The sequence below is a fragment of the Balaenoptera ricei genome, chromosome 15 (genome assembly GCF_028023285.1).
Source record: "Balaenoptera ricei isolate mBalRic1 chromosome 15, mBalRic1.hap2, whole genome shotgun sequence".
Lineage (NCBI taxonomy): Eukaryota > Metazoa > Chordata > Mammalia > Artiodactyla > Balaenopteridae > Balaenoptera > Balaenoptera ricei.
The window spans coordinates 54,409,576-54,433,614 of NC_082653.1; the positions used below are offsets into that span (position 1 = coordinate 54,409,576).

General features: G+C 51.6%; 1 protein-coding gene across 5 annotated transcripts in view; it reads left to right on the top strand.

Moving 5' to 3' along the window:
• MGRN1 (mahogunin ring finger 1) overlaps positions 1-23,341 on the top strand; it is a 61,691-nt gene extending 38,350 nt beyond the window's left edge. For 2 of the 5 annotated variants that reach the window (XM_059895983.1, XM_059895987.1), the window contains 7 exons: positions 11,425-11,534; positions 13,874-13,939; positions 15,382-15,608; positions 16,170-16,269; positions 16,597-16,642; positions 18,047-18,145; positions 21,785-23,341. In XM_059895983.1, the coding sequence (XP_059751966.1) occupies positions 11,425-11,534; positions 13,874-13,939; positions 15,382-15,608; positions 16,170-16,269; positions 16,597-16,642; positions 18,047-18,145; positions 21,785-21,897 (761 nt within the window). In that variant the 3' untranslated portion in view covers positions 21,898-23,341. Of the gene's footprint in view, positions 1-11,424; positions 11,535-13,873; positions 13,940-15,381; positions 15,609-16,169; positions 16,270-16,596; positions 16,643-18,046; positions 18,146-20,278; positions 20,324-21,784 lie in introns of all 5 variants that reach the window. The other 3 variants (XM_059895985.1, XM_059895986.1, XM_059895984.1) reach the window with 3 other exon arrangements.
• The last annotated feature ends 698 nt before the right edge of the window (positions 23,342-24,039 follow it).

Below are 24,039 nucleotides of genomic sequence, written 5' to 3' on the forward strand. Positions count from 1 at the left end.
TTGATAGAAAATTATAATAAAATGAAAAGTGTGCTGGGTGTAAATGATCAAGGAGTTAAATTTGGTTTCCTTGAGCATCTGGACTTTCTCAGTCGAAAGTTGTCACGTTGGGGGAATTCCCTGGAGGTCCAGTGATTAGGACTGGGCGCTTTCACTGCTGAGGGCCCAGGTTCGATCCCTGGTCGGGAAACTGAGATCCCCCAAGTGGCACACACGGCGTTAAAAAAAAAAGCTGTCACGTTGGGCCTAATTCTGAACAAAATATTCATCCTCCAGTAGAGAGTCGACATTCTCTGGTTGTGGGTCCTGCTGGTGGGTCAGCAGTCCTGGGCCCGGTTCCTGCTGGTCCTGGCGGGGACTGGGTGTGGGTGGCAAGAGCACCCTCCCATGGGAGCTGCAGGGCATTTTCTCTGAGGAGATAAATGACAGCTTTTTTTTTTTTTTTTTTTTTAGCATAGACAAAGACTGTCAGATTTACTGTCACTTTCAGAAATAATGTATTGGTCGATTTAAAACTCCAAGTGTGAAGATATCTCTTTATTGCTACACTTAGTTCTTAGGTTCATGACTGTTCACTATAAAACTCTCTTTCGTTGAGTAGTCTATGGCTACATTAAAATTATGCTTCAAAGCAATTAATCAATATACATGGCCTTGGGAAACCCTGGGGGAGAAAAAGAAAGTGCGTTTTAAAAATAATAAAGCTTAGGGAGTTCCCTGGTGGCCTAGTGGTTAGGATTCCCAGCTTTCACTGCTGTGGCCCAGGTTCAATCACTAGTCGGGGAACCAAGATTCCGAAAGCTTCACAGTGAGGCAGAAAAAGACAAAAAAACAAAGCTTAGGATGATTTTTTTTTTAATGCAAATTATCTTTGTAATAAAGTGTTCTTTGCCCTATGTTTAGCATACTCGAAAACCTAACTTAGATTCAGTGAGTCTATATTGGTAACATGTTATTTTACTTTGTTTCTCAGTTTGATCTACTTTAGTTGTTTTTAGTGAATTGCATTCCAGGTTAAAGGTATTCCGTTGTTAGTATATACAGTAAGAGGAGATAAAGGGAGGGCATTTTGAAGGCATTTGTTCTAATTAAATCATATTTTCATTTTCAATAATAAGTTAATACTCTTTTTTTTTTTAACATCTTTATTGGAGTATAATTGCTTTACAATGGTGTGTTAGTTTCTGCTTTATAACAAAGTGAATCAGTTATACATATACATATGTTCCCATATCTCTTCCCTCTTGCATCTCCCTCCCTCCCACCCTCCCTATCCCACCCCTCTAGGTGGTCACAAAGCACCGAGCTGATCTCCCTGTGCTATGCGGCTGCTTCCCACTAGCTATCTGTTTTACATTTGGTAGCGTATATATGTCCATGCCACTCTCTCACCCTGTCACATCTTACCCCTCCCCCTCCCCATATCCTCAAGTCCATTCTCTAGTAGGTCTGTGTCTTTATTCCCATCTTGCCACTAGGTTCTTCATGACCTTTTTTTTCCCTTAGATTCCATATATATGTGTTAGCATACTGTATTTGTTTTTCTCTTTCTGACTTACTTCACTCTGTATGACAGACTCTAACTCCATCCACCTCACTACAAATACCTCCATTTCATTTCTTTTTTTTTTTTTTTTTTTTTTTTTTTTTTTTAAATTTATTTATTTATTTATTTATTTTTTTTGGCTGTGTTGGGTCTTCGTTTCTGTGCGAGGGCTTTCTCTAGTTGTGGCAAGCGGGGGCCACTCTTCATCACGGTGCGCGGGCCTCTCACTATCGCGGCCTCTCTCGTTGTGGAGCACAGGCTCCAGACGCACAGGCTCAGTAGTTGTGGCTCACGGGCCCAGTTGCTCCGCGGCATGTGGGATCTTCCCAGACCAGGGCTCGAACCCGCGTCCCCTGCATTGGCAGGCAGACTCTCAACCACTGCGCCACCAGGGAAGCCCCATTTCATTTCTTTTTATGGCTGAGTAATATTCCATTGTATATATGTGCCACATCTTCTTTATCCATTCATCCGATGATGGACACTTAGGTTGCTGCCATGTCCTGGCTATTGTAAATAGAGCTGCAATGAACATTTTGGTACATGACTCTTTTTGAATTATGGTTTTCTCAGGGTATATGCCCAGTAGTGGGATTGCTGGGTCATATGGTAGTTCTATTTTTTGTTTTTTAAGGAACCTCCATACTGTTCTCCATAGTGGCTGTATCAATTTACATTCCCACCAACAGTGCAAGAGTGTTCCCTTTTCTCCACACCCTCTCCAGCATTTATTGTTTCTAGATTTTTTGATGATGGCCATTCTGACCGGTGTGAGGTGGTATCTCATTGTAGTTTTAATTTGCATTTCTCTAATGATTAATGATGTTGAGCATTCTTTCATGTGTCTGTTGGCCATCTGTATATCTTCTTTGGAGAAATGTCTATTTAGGTCTTCTGCCCATTTTTGGATTGGGTTGTTTGTTTTTTTGTTATTGAGCTGCATGAGCTGCTTGTAAATCTTGGAGATTAATCCTTTGTCAGTTGCTTCATTTGCAAATATTTTCTCCCATTCTGAGGGTTGTCTTTTGGTCTTGTTTATGGTTTCCTTTGCTGTGCAAAAGCTTTTAAGTTTCATTAGGTCCCATTTGTTTATTTGTGTTTTTATTTCCATTTCTCTAGGAGTTGGGTCAAAAAGGATCTTGCTGTGATTTATGTCATAGAATGTTCTGCCTATGTTTTCCTCTAAGAGTTTGATAGTGTCTGGCCTTACATTTAGGTCTTTAATCCATTTTGAGTTTATTTTTGTGTATGGTGTTAGGGAGTGTTCTAATTTCATTCTTTTACATGTAGCTGTCCAGTTTTCCCAGCACCACTTATTGAAGAGGCTGTCTTTTCTCCACTGTATATGCTTGCCTCCTTTATCAAAGATAAGGTGACCATATATGCGTGGGTTTATCTCTGGGCTTTCAATCCTGTTCCACTGATCTATGTTTCTGTTTTTGTGCCAGTACCAAACTGTCTTGATTACTGTAGCTTTGTAATATAATCTGAAGTCAGGGAGCCTGATTCCTCCAGCTCCATTTTTTTTTTTTTTAAAGATTGATTGATTGATTGATTGATTGATTGATTGCTATGTTGGGTCTTTGTTTCTGTGCTAGGGCTTTCTCTAGTTGCGGCAAGCGGGGGCCACTCTTCATCGCGGTGCGCTGGCCTCTCACTACCGTGGCCTCTCTTGTTGCAGAGCACAGGCTCCAGACACGCAGGCTCAGTAGTTGTGGCTCACGGGCCTAGTTGCTCCGTGGCATGTGGGATCTTCCCAGACCAGGGCTCGAACCCGTGTCCCCTGCATTAGCAGGCAGATTCTCAACCACTGCACCACCAGGGAAGCCCTCCAGCTCCATTTTTTGTTCTCAAGATTGCTTTGGCTATTCGAGGTCTTTTGTGTTTCCATACAAATTGTGAAATTTTTTGTTCTAGTTCTGTGAAAAATACCAGTGGTAGTTTGATAGGGATTGCATTGAATCTGTAGATTGCTTTGGGTAGTGGAGTCATTTTCACAATGTTGATTCTTCCAATCCAAGAACATGGTATATCTCTCCATCTATTTGTATCATCTTTAATTTCTTTCATCAGTGTCTTATAATTTTCTGCGTACAGGTCTTTTGTCTCCTTAGGTAGGTTTATTCCTAGATATTTTCTTCTTTTTGTTGCAATGGTAAACGGGAGTGTTTTCTTAATTTCACTTTCAGATTTTTCATCATTAGTGTGTATGAATGCAAGAGATTTCTGTGCATTAATTTCGTATCCTGCTACTTTACCAAATTCATTGATTAGCTCTAGTAGTTTTCTGGTAGCAGTTTTAGGATTCTCTATGTATAGTATCATGTCATCTGCAAACAGTGACAGCTTTACTTCTTCTTTTCCGATTTGGATTCCTTTTATTTCTTTTTCTTCTCTGATTGCTGTGGCTAACACTTCCAAAACTATGTTGAATAATAGTGGTGAGAGTGGGCAACCTTGTCTTGTTCCTGATCTTAGTGGAAATGGTTTCAGTTTTTCACCATTGAGGACAATGTTGGCTGTGGGTTTGTCATATATGGCCTTTATTATGTTGAGGAAAGTTCCCTCTATGCCTACTTTCTGCAGGGCTTTTATCATAAATGGGTGTTGAATTTTGTCGAAAGCTTTCTCTGCATCTATTGAGATGATCATATGATTTTTCTCCTTTAATTTGTTAATATGATGTATCACGTTGATTGATTTATGTATATTGAAGAATCCTTGCATTCCTGGAATAAACCCCACTTGATCATGGTGTATGATCCTTTTAATGTGCTGTTGGATTCTGTTTGCTAGTATTTTGTTGAGGATTTTTGCATCTATGTTCATCAGTGATATTGGCCTGTAGTTTTCTTTCTTTGTGACATCTTTGTCTGGTTTTGGTATCAGGGTGATGGTGGCCTTGTAGAATGAGTTGGAGAGTGTTCCTCCCTCTGCAATATTTTGGAAGAGTTTGAGAAGGATAGGTGTTAGCTCTTCTCTAAATGTTTGATAGAATTCGCCTGTGAAGCCATCTGGTCCTGGGCTTTTGTTTGTTGGAAGATTTTTAATCACAGTTTCAATTTCAGTGCTTGTGATTGGTCTGTTCATATTTTCTGTTTCTTCCTGGTTCCGTCTCGGCAGGTTGTGCATTTCTAAGAATTTGTCCATTTCTTCCAGGTTGTCCATTTTATTGGCATAGAGTTGCTTGTAGTAATCTCTCATGATCGTTTGTATTTCTGCAGTGTCAGTGGTTACTTCTCCTTTTTCATTTCTAATTCAATTGATTTGAGTCTTCTCCCTTTTTCTCTTGATGAGTCTGGCTAATGGTTTATCAATTTTGTTTATCTTCTCAAGGAACCAGCTTTTAGTTTTATTGATTTTTGCTATTGTCTCCTTCATTTCTTTTTCATTTATTTCTGATCTGATCCTTATGATTTCTTTCCTTCTGCTAGCTTTGGGGTTTTTTTGCTCTTCTTTCTCTAATTGCTTTAGGTACAAGGTTAGGTTGTTTATTCGAGATGTTTCCTGTTTCTTGATGTAGGCTTGTATTGCTATAAACTTCCCTCTTAGAACTGCTTTTGCTGTATCCCGTAGGTTTTGGGTCGTCATGTCTCCGTTGTCATTTGTTTCTAGGTATTTTTTGATTTCCCCTTTGATTTCTTCAGTGATCACTTTGTTATTAAGTAGTGTATTGTGTAGCCTCCATGTGTTTGTATTTTTTACAGATCTTTTCCTGTAATTGATATCTAGTCTCATAGCGTTGTGGTCGGAAAAGATCCTTGATACGATTTCAATTTTCTTAAATTTACCAAGGCTTGATTTGTGACCCAAGATATGATCTATCCTGGAGAATGTTCCATGAGCACTTGAGAAAAATGTGTATTCTGTTGTTTTGGGGTGGAATGTCCTATAAATATCAATTAAGTCCATCTTGTTTAATGTATCATTTAAAGCTTGTGTTTCCTTATTTATTTTCATTTTGGATGATCTGTCCATTGGTGAAAGTGGGGTGTTAAAGTCCCCTACTATGATTGTGTTACTGTCGATTTCCCCTTTTATGGCTGTTAGTATTTGCCTTATGTATTGAGGTGCTCCTATGTTGGGTGCATAAATATTTACAATTGTTATACCTTCTTCTTGGATCGATCCCTTGATCATTATATAGTGTCCTTCTTTGTCTCTTGTAATAGTCTTTATTTTAAAGTCTATTTTGTCTGATATGAGAATTGCTACTCCAGCTTTCTTTTGATTTCCATTTGCATGGACTATCTTTTCCCATCCCCTCACTTTCAGTCTGTATGTGTCCCTAGGTCTGAAGTGGGTCTCTTGTAGACAGCATATATATGGGTCTTGTTTTTGTATCCATTCAGCCAGTCTGTGTCTTTTGGTGGGAGCATTTAATCCATTTACATTTAAGGTAATTATCGATATGTATGTTCCTATTCCCATTTTCTTAAATGTTTTGGGTTTCTTATTATAGGTGTTTTCCTTCTCTTGTGTTTCTTGCCTAGAGAAGTTCCTTTAGCATTTGTTGTAAAGCTGGTTTGGTGGTGCTGAACTCTCTCAGCTTTTGCTTGTCTGTAAAGGTTTTAATTTCTCCATCAAATCTGAATGAGATCCTTGCTGGGTAGAGTAATCTTGGATGTAGGTTTTTCTCCTTCATGACTTTAAGTATGTCCTGCCACTCCCTTCTGGCTTGCAGAGTTTCTGCTGAAAGATCAGCTGTTAACCTTATGGGGATTCCCTTGTGTGTTATTTGTTGTTTTTCCCTTGCTGCTTTTAATATGTTTTCTTTATATTTAATTTTTGATAGTTTGATTAATATGTGTCTTGGCGTGTTTCTCCTTGGATTTATCCTGTATGGGACTCTCTGTGCTTCCAGGACTTGATTAACTATTTCCTTTCCCAATTTAGGGAAGTTTTCAACTATAATCTCTTCAAATATTTTCTCAGTCCCTTTCTTTTTCTCTTCTTCTTCTGGGACCCCTATAATTCGAATGTTGGTGCGTTTAATGTTGTCCCAGAGGTCTCTGAGACTGTCCTCAGTTCTTTTCATTCTTTTTTCTTTATTCTGCTCTGCAGTAGTTATTTCTACCATTTTATCTTCCAGGTCACTTACCCGTTCTTCTGCCTCAGTTATTCTGCTATTGATCCCTTCTAGAGTATTTTTAATTTCATTTACTGTGTTTTTCATCGTTGCTTGGTTCCTCTTTAGTTCTTCTACATCCTTGTTAAATGTTTCTTGCATTTTGTCTATTCTATTTCCAAGATTTTGGATCATCTTTACTATCATTATTCTGAATTCTTTTTCAGGTAGACTGCCTATTTCCTCTTCATTTGTTTGGTCTGGTGGGTTTTTGCCTTGCTCCTTCATCTGCTGTGTGTTTTTCTGTCTTCTCATTTTGCTTATCTTACTGTGTTTTGGGTCTCCTTTTCACAGGCTGCAGGTTCGTAGTTCCCGTTGTTTTTGGTATCTGTCCCCAGTGGCTAAGGTTGGTTCAGTGGGTTGTGTAGGCTTCCTGGTGGAGGGGACTAGTGCCTGTGTTCTGGTGGATGAGGCTGGATCTTGTCTTTCTGGTGGTCAGGTCCACGTCCGGTGGTGTGTTTTGGGGTGTCTGTGGCCTTATTATGATTTTAGGCAGCCTCTCTGCTAATGGATGGGGCTGTGTTCCTGTCTTGCTAGTTGTTTGGCATAGGGTGTCCAGCACTGTAGCTTGCTGGTCGTTGAGTGAAGCTGGGTCTTGGTGTTGAGATGGAGATCTCTGAGAGATTTTCGCCATTTGGTATTATGTGGAGCTGGGAGGTCTCTTATGGACCAGTGTCCTGAAGTTGGCTCTCCCACCTCAGAGGCACAGCCCGGATGCCTGGCTGGAGCACCAAGAGCCTTTCATCCACACGGCTCAGAGTAAAAGGGAGAAAAAATAGAAAGAAAGAAAGAAAGAGGGTAAAATAAAATAAAATAAAATAAAGCTATTATAATAAAAAATAAGAAGAAAAATTATTAAAAATTTTATTAAGAAAAGATTTTTTTAATTTTTTAAAATAAATTTATTAATTTTTTATGAGAAAAAATAAGAAAAAAATTATTAAGAAAAATATTTATTAAGAAAAAATTTTTAATTTTTTAAAATAAAAAATAAGAAAAAACTTATTAAGAAAAAAAATTTTTCTTAATTTTTTAAAATAAAAAATAAGGAAAAAATTATTAAGAAAAAATTTATTAAGAAAAAAAAATTTTTAAGTAAAAAAAAAAAACAAAAAAAACGGACAGACCGAACCCTAGGACAAATGGTGAAAGCAAAGCTATACAGACAAAATCTCACCCAGAAGCATACACATACACACTCACAAAAAAAGGAAAAGGGGAAAAATTAATATATCCTGCTCCCAAAGTCCACCTCCTGAATTTGGGATGATTTGTTGTCTATTCAGGTATTCAGCAGATGCAGGCACATCAAGTTGTTTGTGGAGCTTTAATCTGCTGCTCCTGAGGCTGCTGGGAGAGATTTCCCTTTCTCTTCTTTGTTCGTACAGCTCCTGGGTTCAGCTTTGGATTTGGACCCGCCTCTGTGTGTAGGTCGCCTGAGGGCGTCTGTTCTTCGCTCACACAGGACGGGGTTAAAGGAGCAGCTGCTTCGGGGGCTCTGGCTCACTCAGGCGTGGGGGAGAGAGGGGTATGGATGTGGGGCGAGCCTGCGGCGGCAGAGGCCAGCGTAACATTGCAGCAGCCTGAGGCACGCCGTGCGTTCTCCCGGGGAAGTTGTCCCTGGATCACAGGAGCCTGGCCTTGGCGGGCTGCCCAGGCTCCCGGGAGGGGCGGTGTGGAGAGTGACCTGTGCTCGCACACAGGCTTCTTGGTGGCGGCAGCAGCAGCCTTAGCGTCTCGCGCCCGTCTCTGGAGCTCGTTTAGGCGGCGCTCTGAATACCCTCTCCTTGCGCACCACAAAACAAAGAGGCAAGAAAAAGTCTCTTGCCTGTTGGGCAGCTCCAGACTTTTTCCTGGACTCCCTCCCGGCTAGCTGTGGCGCACTAGCCCCCTTCAGGCTGTGTTCATGCCGCCAACCCCAGTCCTGTCCCTGGGATCCGACCAAGCCCGAGCCTCAGCTCCCAGCCCCCGCCCGCCCTGGCGGGGGAGCAGACAAGCCTCTCGGGCTGGTGAGTGCTGGTCGGTACCGCTCCTGTGTGCGGGAATCTCTACGCTTTGCCCTCCGCACCCCTGTGGCTGCGCTCTCCTCCGTGGCCCCGAAGCTTCCCCCCTCTGCCACCCACAGTCTCCGCCTGCGAAGGGGCTTCCTAGTGTGTGGAAACCTTTCCTCCTCCACAGCTCCCTCCCACTGGTGCAGGTCCTGTCCCTATTCTTTTGTCTCTGTTATTTCTTTTTTCTTTTGCCCTACCCAAGTACGTGGGGAGTTTCTTTCCTTTTGGGAGGTCTGACATCTTCTGCCAGCGTTCAGTGGGTGTTCTGTAGGAGCAGTTCCGCGTGTAGATGTATTTCTACTGTATCTGTGGGAAGGAAGGTGATCTCCGCGTCTTACTCTTCCGCCATCTTGCCAAGTTAATACTCTTTAGTATCCCATGGACTATTACTTCACAACCAGCTTACTTTCACAAAACAAATTCTTTATGCATTTGAAAACTAGAATTATGGTTATCTATTTCATCAGCTATATTTGACTGAATAAAATTCCTTGTATCTGAGAATTACTGTCTTCAGGAAATCATTCTTACTATTTGATTCCAAGAATGTGTCATGCTTCCTTTGAGCTTCTGCCTTACTACCGGGAGGAATCTATTCATGTTCTTTCTGTTCTTTTTTTTTTCCCCTTTAACCTTATTTTTAAGTTTTTTATTTTTTCTAGTTTTATTGAGATATAATTGACATACAGAACTGTATAAGTTTAAGATGTACAACATAATGATTTGACTTACATACATCACGAAATGAATATCACAATAAGTTTAGTGAACATCCATCATCTGATATAAAGAAATGATAGAAATGAAAGAAATTTTAAAAAATTTTTGTGTGTGTGATGAGAACTCTTAGGGTTTTCTCCCTTAACAACTTTTAGGTATAACACACAGCAATGTTAATTATATTTATCATGTTGTACGTTACATCCCTGGTACTTATTTATCTTGTAACTTGAAGTTTGTACCTTTTGACGGCCTTCATCTAATTCCCCCTCCCCCATCCCCACCTCTGGTGACCACAAATGTGATCTCTCTTTCTATGTGTGTGTATGTTTGGGTTTTTTTTGTTTTGTTTTTTTTAATTAATTTATTTATTTATTTATTTATTTTGGCTGTGTTGGGTCTTCGTTTCTGTGCGAGGGCCTTCTCTGGTTGCGGCAAGCGGGGGCCACTCTTCATCGCGGTGCGCGGGCCTCTCACTGTCGCGGCCTCTCCTGTTGCGGAGCACAGGCTCCAGACGCGCAGGCTCAGTAGTTGTGGCTCATGGGCCCAGTCGCTCTGCGGCATGTGGGATCTTCCCAGACCAAGGCTTGAACCCGTGTCCCCTGCATTGGCAGGCAGATTCCCAACCACTGCGCCACCAGGGAAGCCCCTGTGTGTTTGTTTTTGAAGTGTAACTGACCTACAACACTGTGTTAGTTCCTGTTATACAACATAATAATTATTTTCTGTACATTTCAAAATGATCATTACAGTAAGTCTGGTTATGGTCTGTTACCATACAAAGATATTACATAGTTATTGACTATATTTCCCCACACTGTACATTTCATACCCATGACATTTATTTTGCAACTGGAAGTTTGTACCTCTTCATCTCCCTCACCTATTTCTTTCCTCTCCCCACCCACTCTCATCTGGTAGCCAGATGTTTGTTCTCTATCTATAACTCTTGTTTCTGTTTTGTTATGTTTATTCATTTATTTTGTTTTTTAGATTCCACATGTAAGTGAAATCATATAGTATTTGTCTTTATCTGACTTATTTCATTTAGCATAATACTCTCTAGGTCCATCCATGTTGTTGCAAATGACAAGATTTTATTCTTTTTTATGGTGTATATACAGTAGCCCATTGTATATACACCACATCTTTATTATCCATTTGTCTATTCATGGGCACTTTGGTTGATTCCATATCTTAGCTATTGTAAATAATGCTGCAGAGAACATAGGGGTGCATATATCTTTTTTTAATATAAATTTATTTATTTATTTATGGCTGTGTTGGGTCTTCGTTGCTGCGCGCGCGCTTTTCTCTAGTTGCAGCGAGTGGGGGCTACTCTTCATTGCCGTGCTCGGGCTTCTCATTGCAGTGGCTTCTCTTGTTGTGGAGCACGGGCTCTAGGTATGCGGGCTTCAGTAGTTGTGGCTCACGGGCTCTAGAGTGCAGGCTCAGTAGTTGTGGCGCATGGGCTTAGTTGCTCCGCAGCATGTGGGATCTTCCCGGACCAGGGCTCGAACCCGTGTCCCCTGCATTGGCAGGCAAATTCTTAACCACTGCGCCACCAGGGAAGCCCCTCTGCCCATATTTTAATCGGGTTGTTTGTTTTGATGTTGAGTTGTATGAGTTCTTTGAATATTTTGGATTTTAACCCTTTATCAGATATATTATTTGCAAATATCTTCTCCCATTCAGTAGGTGGACTTTTCATTTTGTTGATAGTTTCTTTTGCTGTGCAAAAGCTTTTTAGTGTGATGTAGTCCCATTTGTTTATTTTTGCTTTTGTTTCCCTTGCCTGAGGAGACATACCCCTCAAAATTTTACTGAGACTTATGTCAAAAAAAATACTGCCTTCGACTCAGAAACGTGGCTTGTCCTGGGATTGCTGCGGGGTGGGTGGGTGGTCAGTGTCCCCGAAACTTGGAGGGTCTCAGTGGTGCTGCCCCTTGCCTGACATGAGCCCTGTCCTTCCGCCACAGCTTTCCGGGCCCTTCTGCAGATCCGGGCAGTGAGGAAGAAGCCAGGAGCCCTGTCCCCCATCTCCTTCAGCCCCGTTTTGGCCCAGAGCATGGACCACGATGAACATTCTGTAAGTGCCTCTTCCTTCCTGCATTGGAGGGTGTGGGGGTGGAGAGAAAAGGGGCCTGGAGGAAGCCCCTGCCTACTGTGCAGGGCCCGCCTTCATGTTAGGACAGCGCCTGGCTCCTGGTGGGGCTGGTCTGGTGGGAGCCAGTAGGTCAGGAGGCCCTGGAGGTGTGGCCTGGAGGAGGCTGCCCAGGCTCTGCCCTCAGGGCGGTGCCAGGCCAGGACCCAGATTATCTGGCCAGCACCCCTGCCTGCCAGCCCTCTGGGCCTCTGGCTCACCTGCCTGGCCCCGACGGGCAGCTGTGAAAATGCGTGGGGTGATCCAGGCTGGGCCCAGTGAGCTCTGGCTGCCGGATGGTGTTGCTTTTGCCAATAGCAAGAGCCTGAGATGCAGGTGACCCTTTGCTGAGTCTGAGCCGTGGTGTCGTCACCTCTGCTCCACCAAGGTGACCTTGAGAGAGAGGTGGGCAGAGACAGAGATAGGGAGGGAGAGACACAGAAATGCAGAGACATGGAGAGACAGATACGGAGAGAGGGAGAGACAGATGGGGATGAGGTTGAAAAGGGAGATGCTGGGAGATGGGCAGACAGGGAGACACAGAAAGAGACGTGGAGAGACACACAGGGTGGGGTTTAGCGGGTCGCTGAGGTGGGCAGGTGGGGGCAGAAGGACTGAGGATGGACGGGGGTAGGCCCGGCTCCTGGCTCCTAGGTCCCAGCTGGCTTTGAGCATTGTCAGCCAGTGAGCCTATTTTCTTGGCTCTCAGTTGAGGTTGTTTGGATCCAGTGATTCTTAGAGGCCCTGCCAACTCTCTAAAAAGGAAAAAGAGGGCTTTCCTGGTGGCACAGTGCTTAAAAACCCGCCTGCCAATGCAGGGGACACGGGTTCGAGCCCTGGTCAGGGAAGATCCCACATGCTGCGGAGCAACTAAGCCCGTGTACCACAACTACTGAGCCTGCACTCTAGAGCCCGCGAGCCACAACTCCTAAAGCCCAGGCGCCTAGAGCCCATGCTCTGCAACAAGAGAAGCCACTGCCATGAGAAGCCCGCGCACCACAATGAAGAGTAGCCCCCGCTCACCGCAACTAGAGAAAGCCCACACGCAGCAACAAAGACCCAACGCAGCCAAAAATAAATAAATAAAATAAATAAATTTATTTTTAAAAATAATAATAATAAAAAGGAAAAAGAGCCAAAGCCCTCTGGTTTGGCATACCCACAGAGGGCGCCTGCCCCAGGCCAGCAGGTGTGATGTGTTCAGCCCAGCATTTCTGAAAATTGGGCCAATGTTTAAAAGTCTAGGAATTTTCCTTAAGACTCAGATTTCTGGCTTCTCTTTCAAAATCTGAAGGTGTGGTCTCGCTGCTGGATCAGGAGCAAGGCTGCCCCTCGGGTTGGGGTGCCATCACCCCGCTTCTCCCGGGCCAGCCACACTGTTTAGCCTGTGGGGCCCGTAGGCATCAGGGCTTCCGGCTCTGAAACCAGGCCCTCAGCCATTTAACAGTGGACTTGTTTTCAGAACAGTGTGTACTTTCTCCAGCACCATGTTTTTGGTGGAGAGAAGAACAGTACTGAGTTGTTCCTGCCCCCGAGAGAGGAGCTTTGCTATTCCACGGAGGGGTGGGCTCAGGTGGTGGGTTTTTATTGTCGCCTCTCCGGGTTTCTGCCCTGGCATCTGAGGGTCAGGCAGGATCCTCCCATGTTTATCCCTCTTGTCCTGAGAGCCGAAGTGCCTCCCACAGTGCAGGGCAGCCTGGGGCTTGGGTGCTAAACTCGCACTCCAGGGGGCCAGCGCCTTCCTCTCTGGAGGTTCCAGTCCCAAGTAAGTGGCCCTTGTTCTCTGCCACGTTCCCTGCACGAGCAATTTCCAAGTAGTACTAGAGTCCAAATTGGGCGTTTCCTCCAGTGAGTCTGTTAAGATCACCGCAGAGTGGGGGTCCTCGGGGGCTTTAGCCCCACCTTTAGGAGTTAGACTTGGTGATGAGTCAGTGAGGCTGTGCTGGGACCTCCGGGTCCCTTCCCTGTGCCCAGCCGGGCCCGCTTGTGGGGAGCGCTTGGCCACTGTCAGCACCTGCTGCTCAGGGTGACCCAGACCGTGAGTGGCCGCTGTGGACGGGGATGGGCTCTTCCAGAGCTGCAAGGATGTGCAGGCGCAGCCAACCTAGGCCCCAAGGCAGAACCCACGCTCAGCCAGGTCCCCACGATTTACATGCATGTAGAGTTTGCGAAGCGCTGGCTCATGGCACACCTGGAGACCAGCAGACCAGGGAGACCCCAGCCAGCCAGCTCCAGCGCCGCATGGGGGGTGGCAGCGGTAAAATCTATGATTTTTATCTTGACAGTGTCCCTTTAAAAAATCAAAGTCGCACCCTGCCTCACTGGCCAGCAAGAAACCTAAAAGGGAAACAGTAAGTGTGTTTGGCCCTGTGGCTACGTCTTTGCCCTGTGCCCTGATTATTGCACCAGTGACAAGAATGGGAAGTCACTTTCACCCCAGGCTAACGTGTTCTGTTCATTTAATCTGTCAAATCCACTCTCCCCAGTCCCGGCGTCCCTGCCCAGGAAGGGAGTTTTGTGGAACAAGCAAAGCTCAAGGTCTGTCGGCAGAAAGCCCCGGGCGCCCCTTCTCGCCAGCTCTGCTTCTGCCCGTGGTCTCCTGATGCCCTGTTTCCCTTTTTTTTCTTGCTGGCAGTGGAATGACGGAGGCGGAACTAAGGCTGCCGCTCTTGTTGCAAACGTCCCTCATGCTTGCTCGCCCTGCATCCCTGCTCTGCGGGCCAACACTTGTATTTCTCTTGTTTTTCCTGCATCTCAGGGAGCAGGCTGGGGGCAGACAGCATGTGGCGGCTGGGCCGGGCCTCTGCCTAGAGCCTCCGCTGAGCCCCGGGCCCCTTTGGAAGATGGTAGAGGGTTGGGGTCACTGAGGGTCAGCCTAGACAGAGAGGTTTTCTCCCTGTTTCAAGGGGAAAGGGGTGGCTTGGGACAAATGCAGGCACCGTGGTCCCAGGGAACCCACGAGGTGCTCGCTGAGGACAGAGAACCCCACCCGGCTCCTCTGCCTCCCCCTGGTCCCTAGGGTCACTCTGTCACCTCCCTGAAGGGCAGCTCCCTTGCTTCTCACAGGTCAGCCGGGCAGGCGGGAGTCCCATGTCGAGAGCGTTGCCCTTCACCTTGTTCACGAGAGTGAGGGCAGGCGGCTGCCCAGCCCCCTGGCTTGGGAGGCCTAATATCTCCCTTTGCCTTTAACCCTAAAGCAAAGACTCAGCCTATTGATTGGATCTACTCCCAGAGAGGGTGAGACTGGTCCTGAGGAGGTGCCCGTTAGGCTCCCTGGAGCCCATATCAGCCCTGAAGTTGCTCGTCCGGCCCACGGAGAGTCTCTAGGCTGGGCCCCTGTGTCGGGCAGGTCCTCCTGGCCTAGACAACACGCTCCCACCAGCTTCTCCCGCCTCTGCCATGGCTTTGCTCCCCTCCTGCTCCTGCCCCCTCCTCTCACTAACCCCTCTCTCACTCTCTGCGCCCACCAGGCAGGAGCAGAAAGCCAGGTACGGGCTGGCCAAGGCCCTCTCTTCCTCCATCCTGGGCACCGAGTGGGGCACTTGGGTGTCCCGGGCTGCAGCTGCAGCTGATGGCCGAGGGCGCCCTGGGCAGGGGTGTCCGATGCTGCTCTGGAGTTCTTGGCGCCCCTCTGAGGGAGGGGGATGTGAGTCCCTAGAAGGTGGAGTGGACAGGAGATGGTCAGAGAGCAGAGCATCCCTGGGGCGCCAGGCCGGCGTCTGGGGCTTTGTGGCCATGGGCAGTGGGCAGGGTGCCTGGCCGGCCCGTCCCTCACCTGCTCCTGTCCCTGCAGAGCTCCGACAGCATCCCGCCTGGCTACGAGCCCATCTCCCTGCTCGAGGCGCTCAACGGCCTTCGGGCCGCCTCCCCAGCCATCCCCTCGGCCCCCCTTTATGAAGAGATCACCTACTCGGGCGTCTCAGACGGCCTGTCCCAGGCCAGTTGTCCACTTGCTGGGATCGATCGGATCATGGAAAGCGGCCTCCAGAAGGGCAAGCTGAGGAGCAAATCCCCCGACAGGTGAGGCCACCGCCGGCAGCCCCCTGGGGAAGGTGTGCGGGACCCTCCAGGTGCACCTCATCCACCTTGTTTGTGCCCCACGAGGCAGCCCTGGCCTTGCTCGGCGATTACAGGATCGTCATCACTGATGTAAGGGACCTTCGAGGGCCACATGCCCAGGGGCCGGGCAAGGGTCAGTCCTGGTCCCTTGGACACTTGGAGGTGCCAGCGACCAGCCCTGCTGTGTTTAGTCTTTGCTCAGACGTGTGCTGGTTTTCTAGAAAAGTATAAAGAAGGCACAGGTTCTATAAAACTCCCACGGCCTCTGTGCCTTATACTTGTGACAAAACAACTCCAAAGATACAAAAGGACACGTGGGTCTCTCCTGCTGTTGCCCAGCCCTCCCCCTAAGCCTATACCATAGCGGTTCCCCTCTCCCCTGAAAACAGCGCCGTGTGCAGGCTGCAGGTGGAGGGCCTCCTACTCCCCGGACCTAGTGCACGTTTGCTGGCCCCGCTGGGGCATTGGCTTGGGTGGGGTTGGCGTTGCTCATCCTCTGTCCTCTGCCCACTCTGTCCCCAGCACCCTGCGGTCCCCGTCGTCCCCCATCCACGAAGAGGATGACTCGGAGGCCCCGCCCCCGCCGAGCGGGGCAGGGATGGCGCTGAGCAGCTCCCCCGAGGTGAGGCCCCTGCCCGCCCTCCTCAGGCGTGCCATTTGTCCTCCCGTCCCCACTGCCTGCCTATTGGCTTCCCAGATCCCAGGCTCCACCACTCCCTCGCTCGGCGACCTTGGCTGCTGTGACTTGCCCCAGCCTCCGTTTCCTCATCTGTCAGGTGGGCGCTGTTGGGTGGAGTCCAGTGAGGGCCGTAGGAGGCGCTGTGTGTGACGCACCCAAAGGCGCTGCCTGTCCTGGACCCGACTCACCCTGTGCCCTCCCCGGCCACCTGCAGCCCGGCGCCCAGCTGTCAGCACCAGGGTCCAGGCATGTTTTTCCTTTGTTTCCTAGAGCTTCATAACGGAGGAGGTTGACGAGACTTCATCACTAAAGCAAGGTGAGCCCTCTCCTCGCTGAGGCCCTGGTGCTCCCTGCCCGGCAGGAAGCGGGGCCTCCAGGCTCTTCCGGAAGTTTCTCCAAGCTGTGTTAGTTGCCCTCCTGGGACCACACACTTTGGTTCCTACACGGTCTCATGGAGGACAGCCCTGGGCCGCTCCTGGTTTTCTCTCCCTATCCATCCGTTTAGTGGTAGCAGCCCTTTTTCTTCCCGCCTGGTTGATTCTGCCCACGGTCGGTGCTCCATGCTCCTGGGCTTGGGCTGTGCCCCTCCCTCCAGGGCAGGGTCCCACCGGGGTCTCTGGGGCCTTGCCCCGGCCTGGGGTAGCCGACGGCCAGTGGGTGTGCAGCTCAGCCAGGCCCCTCCCCGGCGTGTTCCCTGTGTAAGGGGCCTGGTGCCCCTCCTGAGCATAGGGTTTAGCACTTGGCAGCCCCCTGGGGTCCAGTCCCAGCCACCGCTGCCGGCACTAGCTGTGAGCGGGGAGGTGACGGGAGGTGATAAGACACCTCCCAAGCTTTTCTCTGCCGCCTGGGAAGACGCTGTTCCTCTGCAGTCCTGGTCATTCCTCCCCGTGTCAGACAGATGAGGAGACTGAGGCTCAGGGTTGGTGTCGGGGGAGGCCCAAGGCCCTTTAGTTGAGAATGACAGAGCCAGGGGGTGGCCAAAGTGTGGTCAAGGCCCCCAGAGCAACCTGCAGCCACCCTGGCGCTGTGACCCCCTCCGTGCTGGGTGGCCCCTGGCCAGTGCTGCCCTGGGTGACCCATGTCTGCCTGCAGGCCGCTGGGCAGGGCCTTGGGCCTGGGCATGGTGCCAGGGTTAAGGTGTCCCCCAGGAGCATGGTGTTGTCCCTTCCTACCCGGCGTGCAGGGCCAGGTCCCTCTGCCTCTCAGGCCTCAGCTTCCCCACCTTCCATGGCTGTGGCTTCTTCCCGCCTGCACATAGCATGTGCCAGGACTGGGGACCCTCCGGAGGCCCTGTCACAGGATCCAGGTCCCTCTTCTGCCTGAGGGGACGCCCCCACAAGCACACTGCAAGTCCCGGGCTGAGAACTGATGTGTGAGAGAGAGGACACCCCCCTGTTTCCCCACATGTGAGCTCCCTGCTGCAGGCCTGGGGGTCAGAGGGCTGAGCGCCCACCTGCCTGTCCAGGAAGATAGGAGACAGTCAGATCTATTACCATTCCATGTTGTCTTTTAAATGTGGGTATGTGATGTTTTTATAATAAAAACAAAATAAAGCCCCACGCTGGTGGGTAGGAGAAAAGGAAAGAGAAAGAAAATAGACGTCTACCTCTGGGTCCCGGGAGAGCAGAGGGGGAGTCAAGGGTGGGGTCTGGGCCCCAGGGTGGGGTCTGGGGTCCCAGACTCCTGCCTGCCAGTCCCCAACCTGCCCCTTCCTCTGCAGGGAGCCGAGTGCCATCTATCGAGAATGTCCTGCAGGACGGCAGCCCTGAGCCCTGCAGCCGAGGCCAGCCCAGCGCAGCTGCAGACATCTACCTGCCAGGTAACGGCACTCGGCCGGTGGCGCTGGGGGCCTGCCAGGCCTGGGGGAAGCCCACTTCCCCGTCCCTGGCTCTGAGCCCACGCTCCTTCCGTTGACCCCCAAAGCACGGCCAGGCCCAGATTACACAGTCACCCTGCAGCCCCTGGTTCTTTGGGGCAGAGCCTATGCCTGAGGCCCCTTTTCATCCCGGAGCCAGCTCAGCCTCAGGAAGGCAGAAAAGGCTTCTTGTTTAAGGCCAGGCGGGCAAATCTGGTCCCACTGCCACTGCTATCTTCCTTCATCCCTGGGCTGTGCTGGGTGCCCCAGCAGCCGGGCCTCTGCCCAGGCAGCTGAAGACGGAAACCTCCCCGCCGGCCGCAGGCCTGACGAGGGCCACCAGGCTCCACCACTGGCCTGGGACTCACAGGCTCCCTGGTCCCGGGTGAAGCAGCATGTCCGGGCCAGGGCAGGGGACACAGGCTGGGGCACTAGGTGCCAGCGAGGCCCGAGGGCAGCAGGAAGGGGTCTTGCTTCTCCTCCCACCCCTTCCCAGGCCCCCACCTAGGGCCCTGTGGCCTTAGCTCTGCTCTCTGCTCCTCTGGGTCAAGATCCTCAGGTTCAAGTCCTGGGCTTCAAAGACGGGACGGGAGTTGGGGTCTCTCAGAAGCTTGTGCCCAGGCCTGCTGGGACACCACCTGAGGTTTCCGGAATCAAGATAAAAAGCCACATTGCCCTCAGAGCCTGGCTGCTTCCTCGTGGCTGGGAAGCCCCTTCTCCTCGCCCCTACCTGTCCCAGGAGCCACCACTGCCTGGTCCCCTGGCCTGGGCATTGGGGGAACTGTGATGTGCTTTGGTCTGGAAGGGCCTCTTGTCCCTGGGCTTCTGGACGAGCAGCGGCCTGTGCAGACAGAGGGTGTGGTTAGGGGACAGCGGGTCCCCAGGTGTGAGGAAGGCGGGCACTAGTTGGTTCGTTGACACACACGGGCCTACCCAAAGGAACCCCTGGGTGAAAGCTGTGTCTAGGACCTTAGAGTAACACAGGATTCCAGAGGACTTAGTATATCATGAGGATGAAAACCTGGTCGGGGGCTGGGGGGCGGTCAGGAGAGGGACTCAGCTTCCTAGAGCCCTGAGTGAGTCCTGAGCCTGCAGGCGGCTCCTGGGTGTGGGTGAGGGCACCTTGAGTGCACACAGCCTCTGCAGTGCCACCCCTCACTTCTCACGCCTCGAGTGGCCCACGGAGCGTCCAGGAGCCTGCAGCTCAGGACAGGCCACAGCCGGCTGGCCCAGCCCACGGGTGAGAGCGGGACCTCTGGCTCTCTGGACCCCCCAGCGCATGTCTCGGGCCTTCTTTAGGTCCACACTGGGGGTGGAGGCAGTCGGCTGTGGAGGTGGTAGAGGAGAGGCCACAGAGGCCAAAAGCTGGCTGTGGGGCCTGACCGGACAGCAGGGTGGGGCTGGTTCTCGATGCCAGAGCGGAGAGGAGGCTGCACGTGGGTGTCCTGTATCCCCTCCTCACAAGCATGGCTGCTTGTACCTGGGGGGCAGGCAGGGGTCCTCGTGGACATACACACCTCTGAGTCGTCCACTCCCACGCCGCTTCCTCTGTTCTCTCCGGGCTTTTTCGCTTAGCGGAGACCCTGCACATCTTCCACATCAGTGTGTGTGTTTAAGAATGCGACCACACACACACACAGGGATCTCCATTCTTTTTAACAGCACCTCGTTCTCTGGCTGGATGGAGCGTGATTCATTGAATCTTAGTGTATCCCGTAGACAGGAAGAAAGGAGATGGGGGCAAATCCATAAAATGGAGAAATCCTAGATGTCCGGCGTCCCAGCAGCCCTGCGGGGTGGGGGCCCTTCCTGGGCTCCGCTGTGCCCAGCCCCCAGCCCACCCCCCACCGGCTACCTGCGTCCTTCCCTGGGCTGGGTTCCTCTTCATTAGCACTGGGCCCAGAGCTGTTTCTCAGGAAGCGTTTTCAGCATGTGTCTCTTTTGTGTCAGCACATCGGTTTGTGTGGCATTTGTTTCCATCATATCCCACCCCCACCCTGGCACCTTGTCCTAAAGCCGGTGCCTCTGCCCTGGAACGTGCCGGTCCCTCTGAGCGCTTTGCTAACCGAGCTTCCGTCTCTCTCCTCCTCTGCGCAGCCCTGGGGCCCGGCTCCTGCTCTGGTGGTTTAGAGAAGTAAGCTGGTACGTGACGCCTTCGCACGCGGGGCGGGGGCTCTGAGGGCGGCCTTGGCAGGGTGCCGGAGAGAGGGCCCCAGCCGCCCTCCCTCTCCTGCTTCCGCTGGGGGTTCCTTCCCATTTTCCGGGCTCCTTCCGCAGCTGTGTCTTCTCTGGGGCCCTGGATTCAGAATCCAGAGCGCTCCAAACACCAAGGCAGAGGTGCCCCTGAGAGGTGGTCCTGCAGGGTCTGATGCTAGCTTTTGGAACCAGAGGATTTCCCATCTGGACCAGGCAGCCCAGTCAGGCTCTTGCAGCCTTGAGGGTCCCAGGATCAGTGACTTAGCCCTAGCTGAGACCCTGCCATCGCTGACAACTAGCCTGTCCCCCGACCTACCTCTGGAACCTTCCGGAACACCAGCATGCGCTGATGTCAGCCTGTGAGGCGGCTGCGTGAAGTGGTCTCCCCACCTAACAGGGAGGTGCCCTCTCCCCGGGCGACCCAAACAGACGTTTTACAGAAGACAGTTCTGCGAGCACCACTGGGAGGGGATGCGCTGGGGCCCCTGCCCCTCCCTCAGGTGACAGCAGCCTCACTAGCAAGTCTGGAGATAGAGAACCTGGCGCCTTCGGTGGCCCAGGGTTTCCAGACGAGTGTGGGTGGGGTCGCAGCCCGGGCTGTGTCGGCCTTGCGGGGCGGGGTCCCTCCACCCACTGCCTTCCCCCACAGGCCTTTCTCGTCTTCCTTGATCATTTCTTGTTGACGAATCTTACTCTCTGCTGAAATAGGACCTGACACTTTTATTCTCATCCGTGGGAGATGTTGAGTGTTGCCACTTAGGTAAAACTTCCAGAAGTAGGAAACGGGTCAGACCCGGCTGCTAGGAACTGTATTTGTCCTGTGGGCTGTGTGGCAGAGCTGGCTTCCCACGTGAAGCCACGGCTCCTAAGAAAACTGTCCCTCACCGAGTCCCCGAAGTCTGTCGCAGGCCGCGGGGGCTCCTGGGTTTGCCGTTGAAGCCGCCCCGGGGCCCCTTGTGTGGATGGGCACGGCCCTGAGAGGTGTGCAGCTCCCCCTGCACCAGCGCCTGGGGCGGCCTGAGCCAGGGACGGAACCCATCACAGCATCCTGGAGGCGCCATGTGGGGATGGCGGGAACAGCCTCCGAGGAGGGCAGGCAGGGGCTCCTGGGGCCGCTCTGGGCGCCCCTCCATCGGGGGTGACCGAGTTCCAGCCGAATCCAGTGGCCTGTCAGAGCCCAGGAAGCACGGAGCGGGCACGGGCGGGGCACCCGGGAGCCGGCAGCCAAGGTGCCCCATTGCCTTCTGTTCCAGGGCGCGGGGGCTGGGGTCACCAGGCCCTCTGTGTGCTCCGCCGCAGACACACAGCAGGGCAGCTGGTGGGGACCCAGAGCCTGGCGGGCGAAGGGAGCGGTGAGGTGGGGCAGCTCAGCCAAACGTGACCCTCCTCCCTGTTTCCCGCCTGCAGGATGGTCCACCTCCATGGAGACACCCCACAGCCTCCACACCACCGGGCCCCCCCGGCCTCCACTTGGTGGCCCCAGTCCTGACCCTGGGGCCGCTGAGCTGACCCCACTCTGAGAGCCTGGCCAGGCTGGCAGCATGGAGCCCTCAGCTCCCCAGACTTGGCCGAGGGGCTGCCCGGACTCCAGCGTGACCCCTGGCCTCTCCAGTCTGCACGCCCTGTGTGGCCACTGGCTCCGAGGGGCCGTGTGACCCTTGATTGAAGAGCACAGTTGACCTTCCTCTCTGACAACCCCCTTTTTCTACGGTCAATGTATTTATAAATGGTACAGGATGAAGGATGGCGGCTTTCTGTCCTGGGCGCTGAGCTCTGGGGTTCCCCCCAGACGTCCTGTGGGCTGATCACCCACGCGCAGCCTGGTTGGGCCTCATCCAGCCCCCAAGTCCGTAGGGGGCCCGTCGATGCCTGAGAACTCAACAGAGTGCAGTCTTCACAGGGAACGTCACGGGGGCCTTGTGGGAGGAAAGGAAGTGGGGTCCGAGTCTCAGTGAAGGAAACAGTGCCTGTCCCCTCCCCGTGTGCGTGTACCCTCCCCCCTCCCTACGCAGCCCTGCGGGACCACCTCCCACAAGCTTGGCCCCCCACCCCGGGCGGCTAGGCAGTCAGGCCAGGTCTGGGTCTGGCCATTAACAGCGGTTGTGTCCAGGGGCCCTTCTCTGAGCCCCACACCTTCTCGGAGGCGGCCTAGCCCATGTTGTCGGACCCTCCGGGTGGGGGTCTCCACTCGGCCGGTGGCGCTGCTGCCCACCTGCCCCGGGAGGGCCTGAGCGGCTTCTCTGCTCCCTCTTCACCATGTAGATGCCACTTAGCGTTTCTCTTTGATTTGTTCTGTCTGGGACTCCTGTGGTGGGACCTGCCAGGGGATGAGGGTCCCATCTGAGGTGACCTCATCTTTTTTTAAAGATAAACTTTCTGGGTAACAGAAAGGCAGAGGGGACGCTTGGCCTTGGTTCCCCTGGGCGAGAGCTTCCCCAGCAGGACCTTGAGCCCAGTGGGTGGGTCTGCAGCTCCCGGGTGCAGACACTTTCCTGGCAGGCGAGAGAGGGTCCCGCTTCCTGAGGAGCTGCCCTGGGAAGGACGGTTATGGGGCGGCCGGCTGCACAGCCTGAGGCTCTGTTGAGTGGGGCAGTGGGGAGTGGATGACTCCTTTTCCCTCCGGTTGAGCCTGTGAACAGAGGCCACGCTTGGGGCAGCCTGCCCCGGCCCCTTGGCTCCCTGCCTCCCCTCCCCTCCCACCCACCACGTGCTCGTGGGTGCATGCATGCCGATGCACACATACACACACGCACACACAGGCAGGGCGGCCGTGTCCCTCTCCTCAGCCCTCTCCTCTCACGGCCAGCACCCCGGCCTCTCGCCATCGGTATTGTGCCAGTAACTCTGAAGGACAGGGTGCACACTGCCCTGTCTTGTACTTGCGTGTGCTACCATTTGATGTACTCTGGCTAGTTTTTGTTCGTTTTTACTGTCTATTTATAGTAATAAAATCATGCGGCAATATCCCACCCGCTCCTTCCTCCGTGCACAGCACCACAGGACTGAGGCTGTTTCTTGGGAGGCAGGACAGCTGAGTAGCTGGTGGCAGCTCTGACGCCCTCACAGCAGTGCAGGTGCCAACTTGTGGCTGCAGCCTCTGTTCCCTCATGTATAAGATGTCCGCGACCTACAACTTCCAGGAGGGCGTGAGGGCTGCTGTTATTACTCTTTTGGTCATCATCGTGCTGATTGTTGGGTTGGAGCAAAGGAGGGACCCTTGGGACTTGGCTCTGCCTCCTGAGCAGGTGGCAGAGCCCAAAGCCTCCAGGTGTGCGAGTTGCTTCGGCGAGTTGATTCATCCCACCGCTGTGAACTGAGTGCCTGTTCTGCCAGAAGACAAAATGGGCAAGGCCCCCGGAGCCTGTGTTCTAGTCAGTGAGACACCACACAAGTAATCCTAGTCTTCCCAGGTCTGGTTACTGTTAGGAAGAGAGTCAGCGGGTCACGAGATGGAGTTGATTTAACCTGTGGCTGGGGAGGGCTTCTCTGAGGAGATATTTCAGCTGAGCTCTGAAGGCTGCCAAGGAGCTCTCCGCGGAGGAGCACCCCAGGCAGGCGGCCCAGCAAGTGCAAAGGCCCGGAGGCAGGAGTGGACCAAGTGTGTCCAGCAAGTGGCTGAAGCATCAGAGTTGGGGGTGTGGGGTGCAGACACCTTGTGGGGT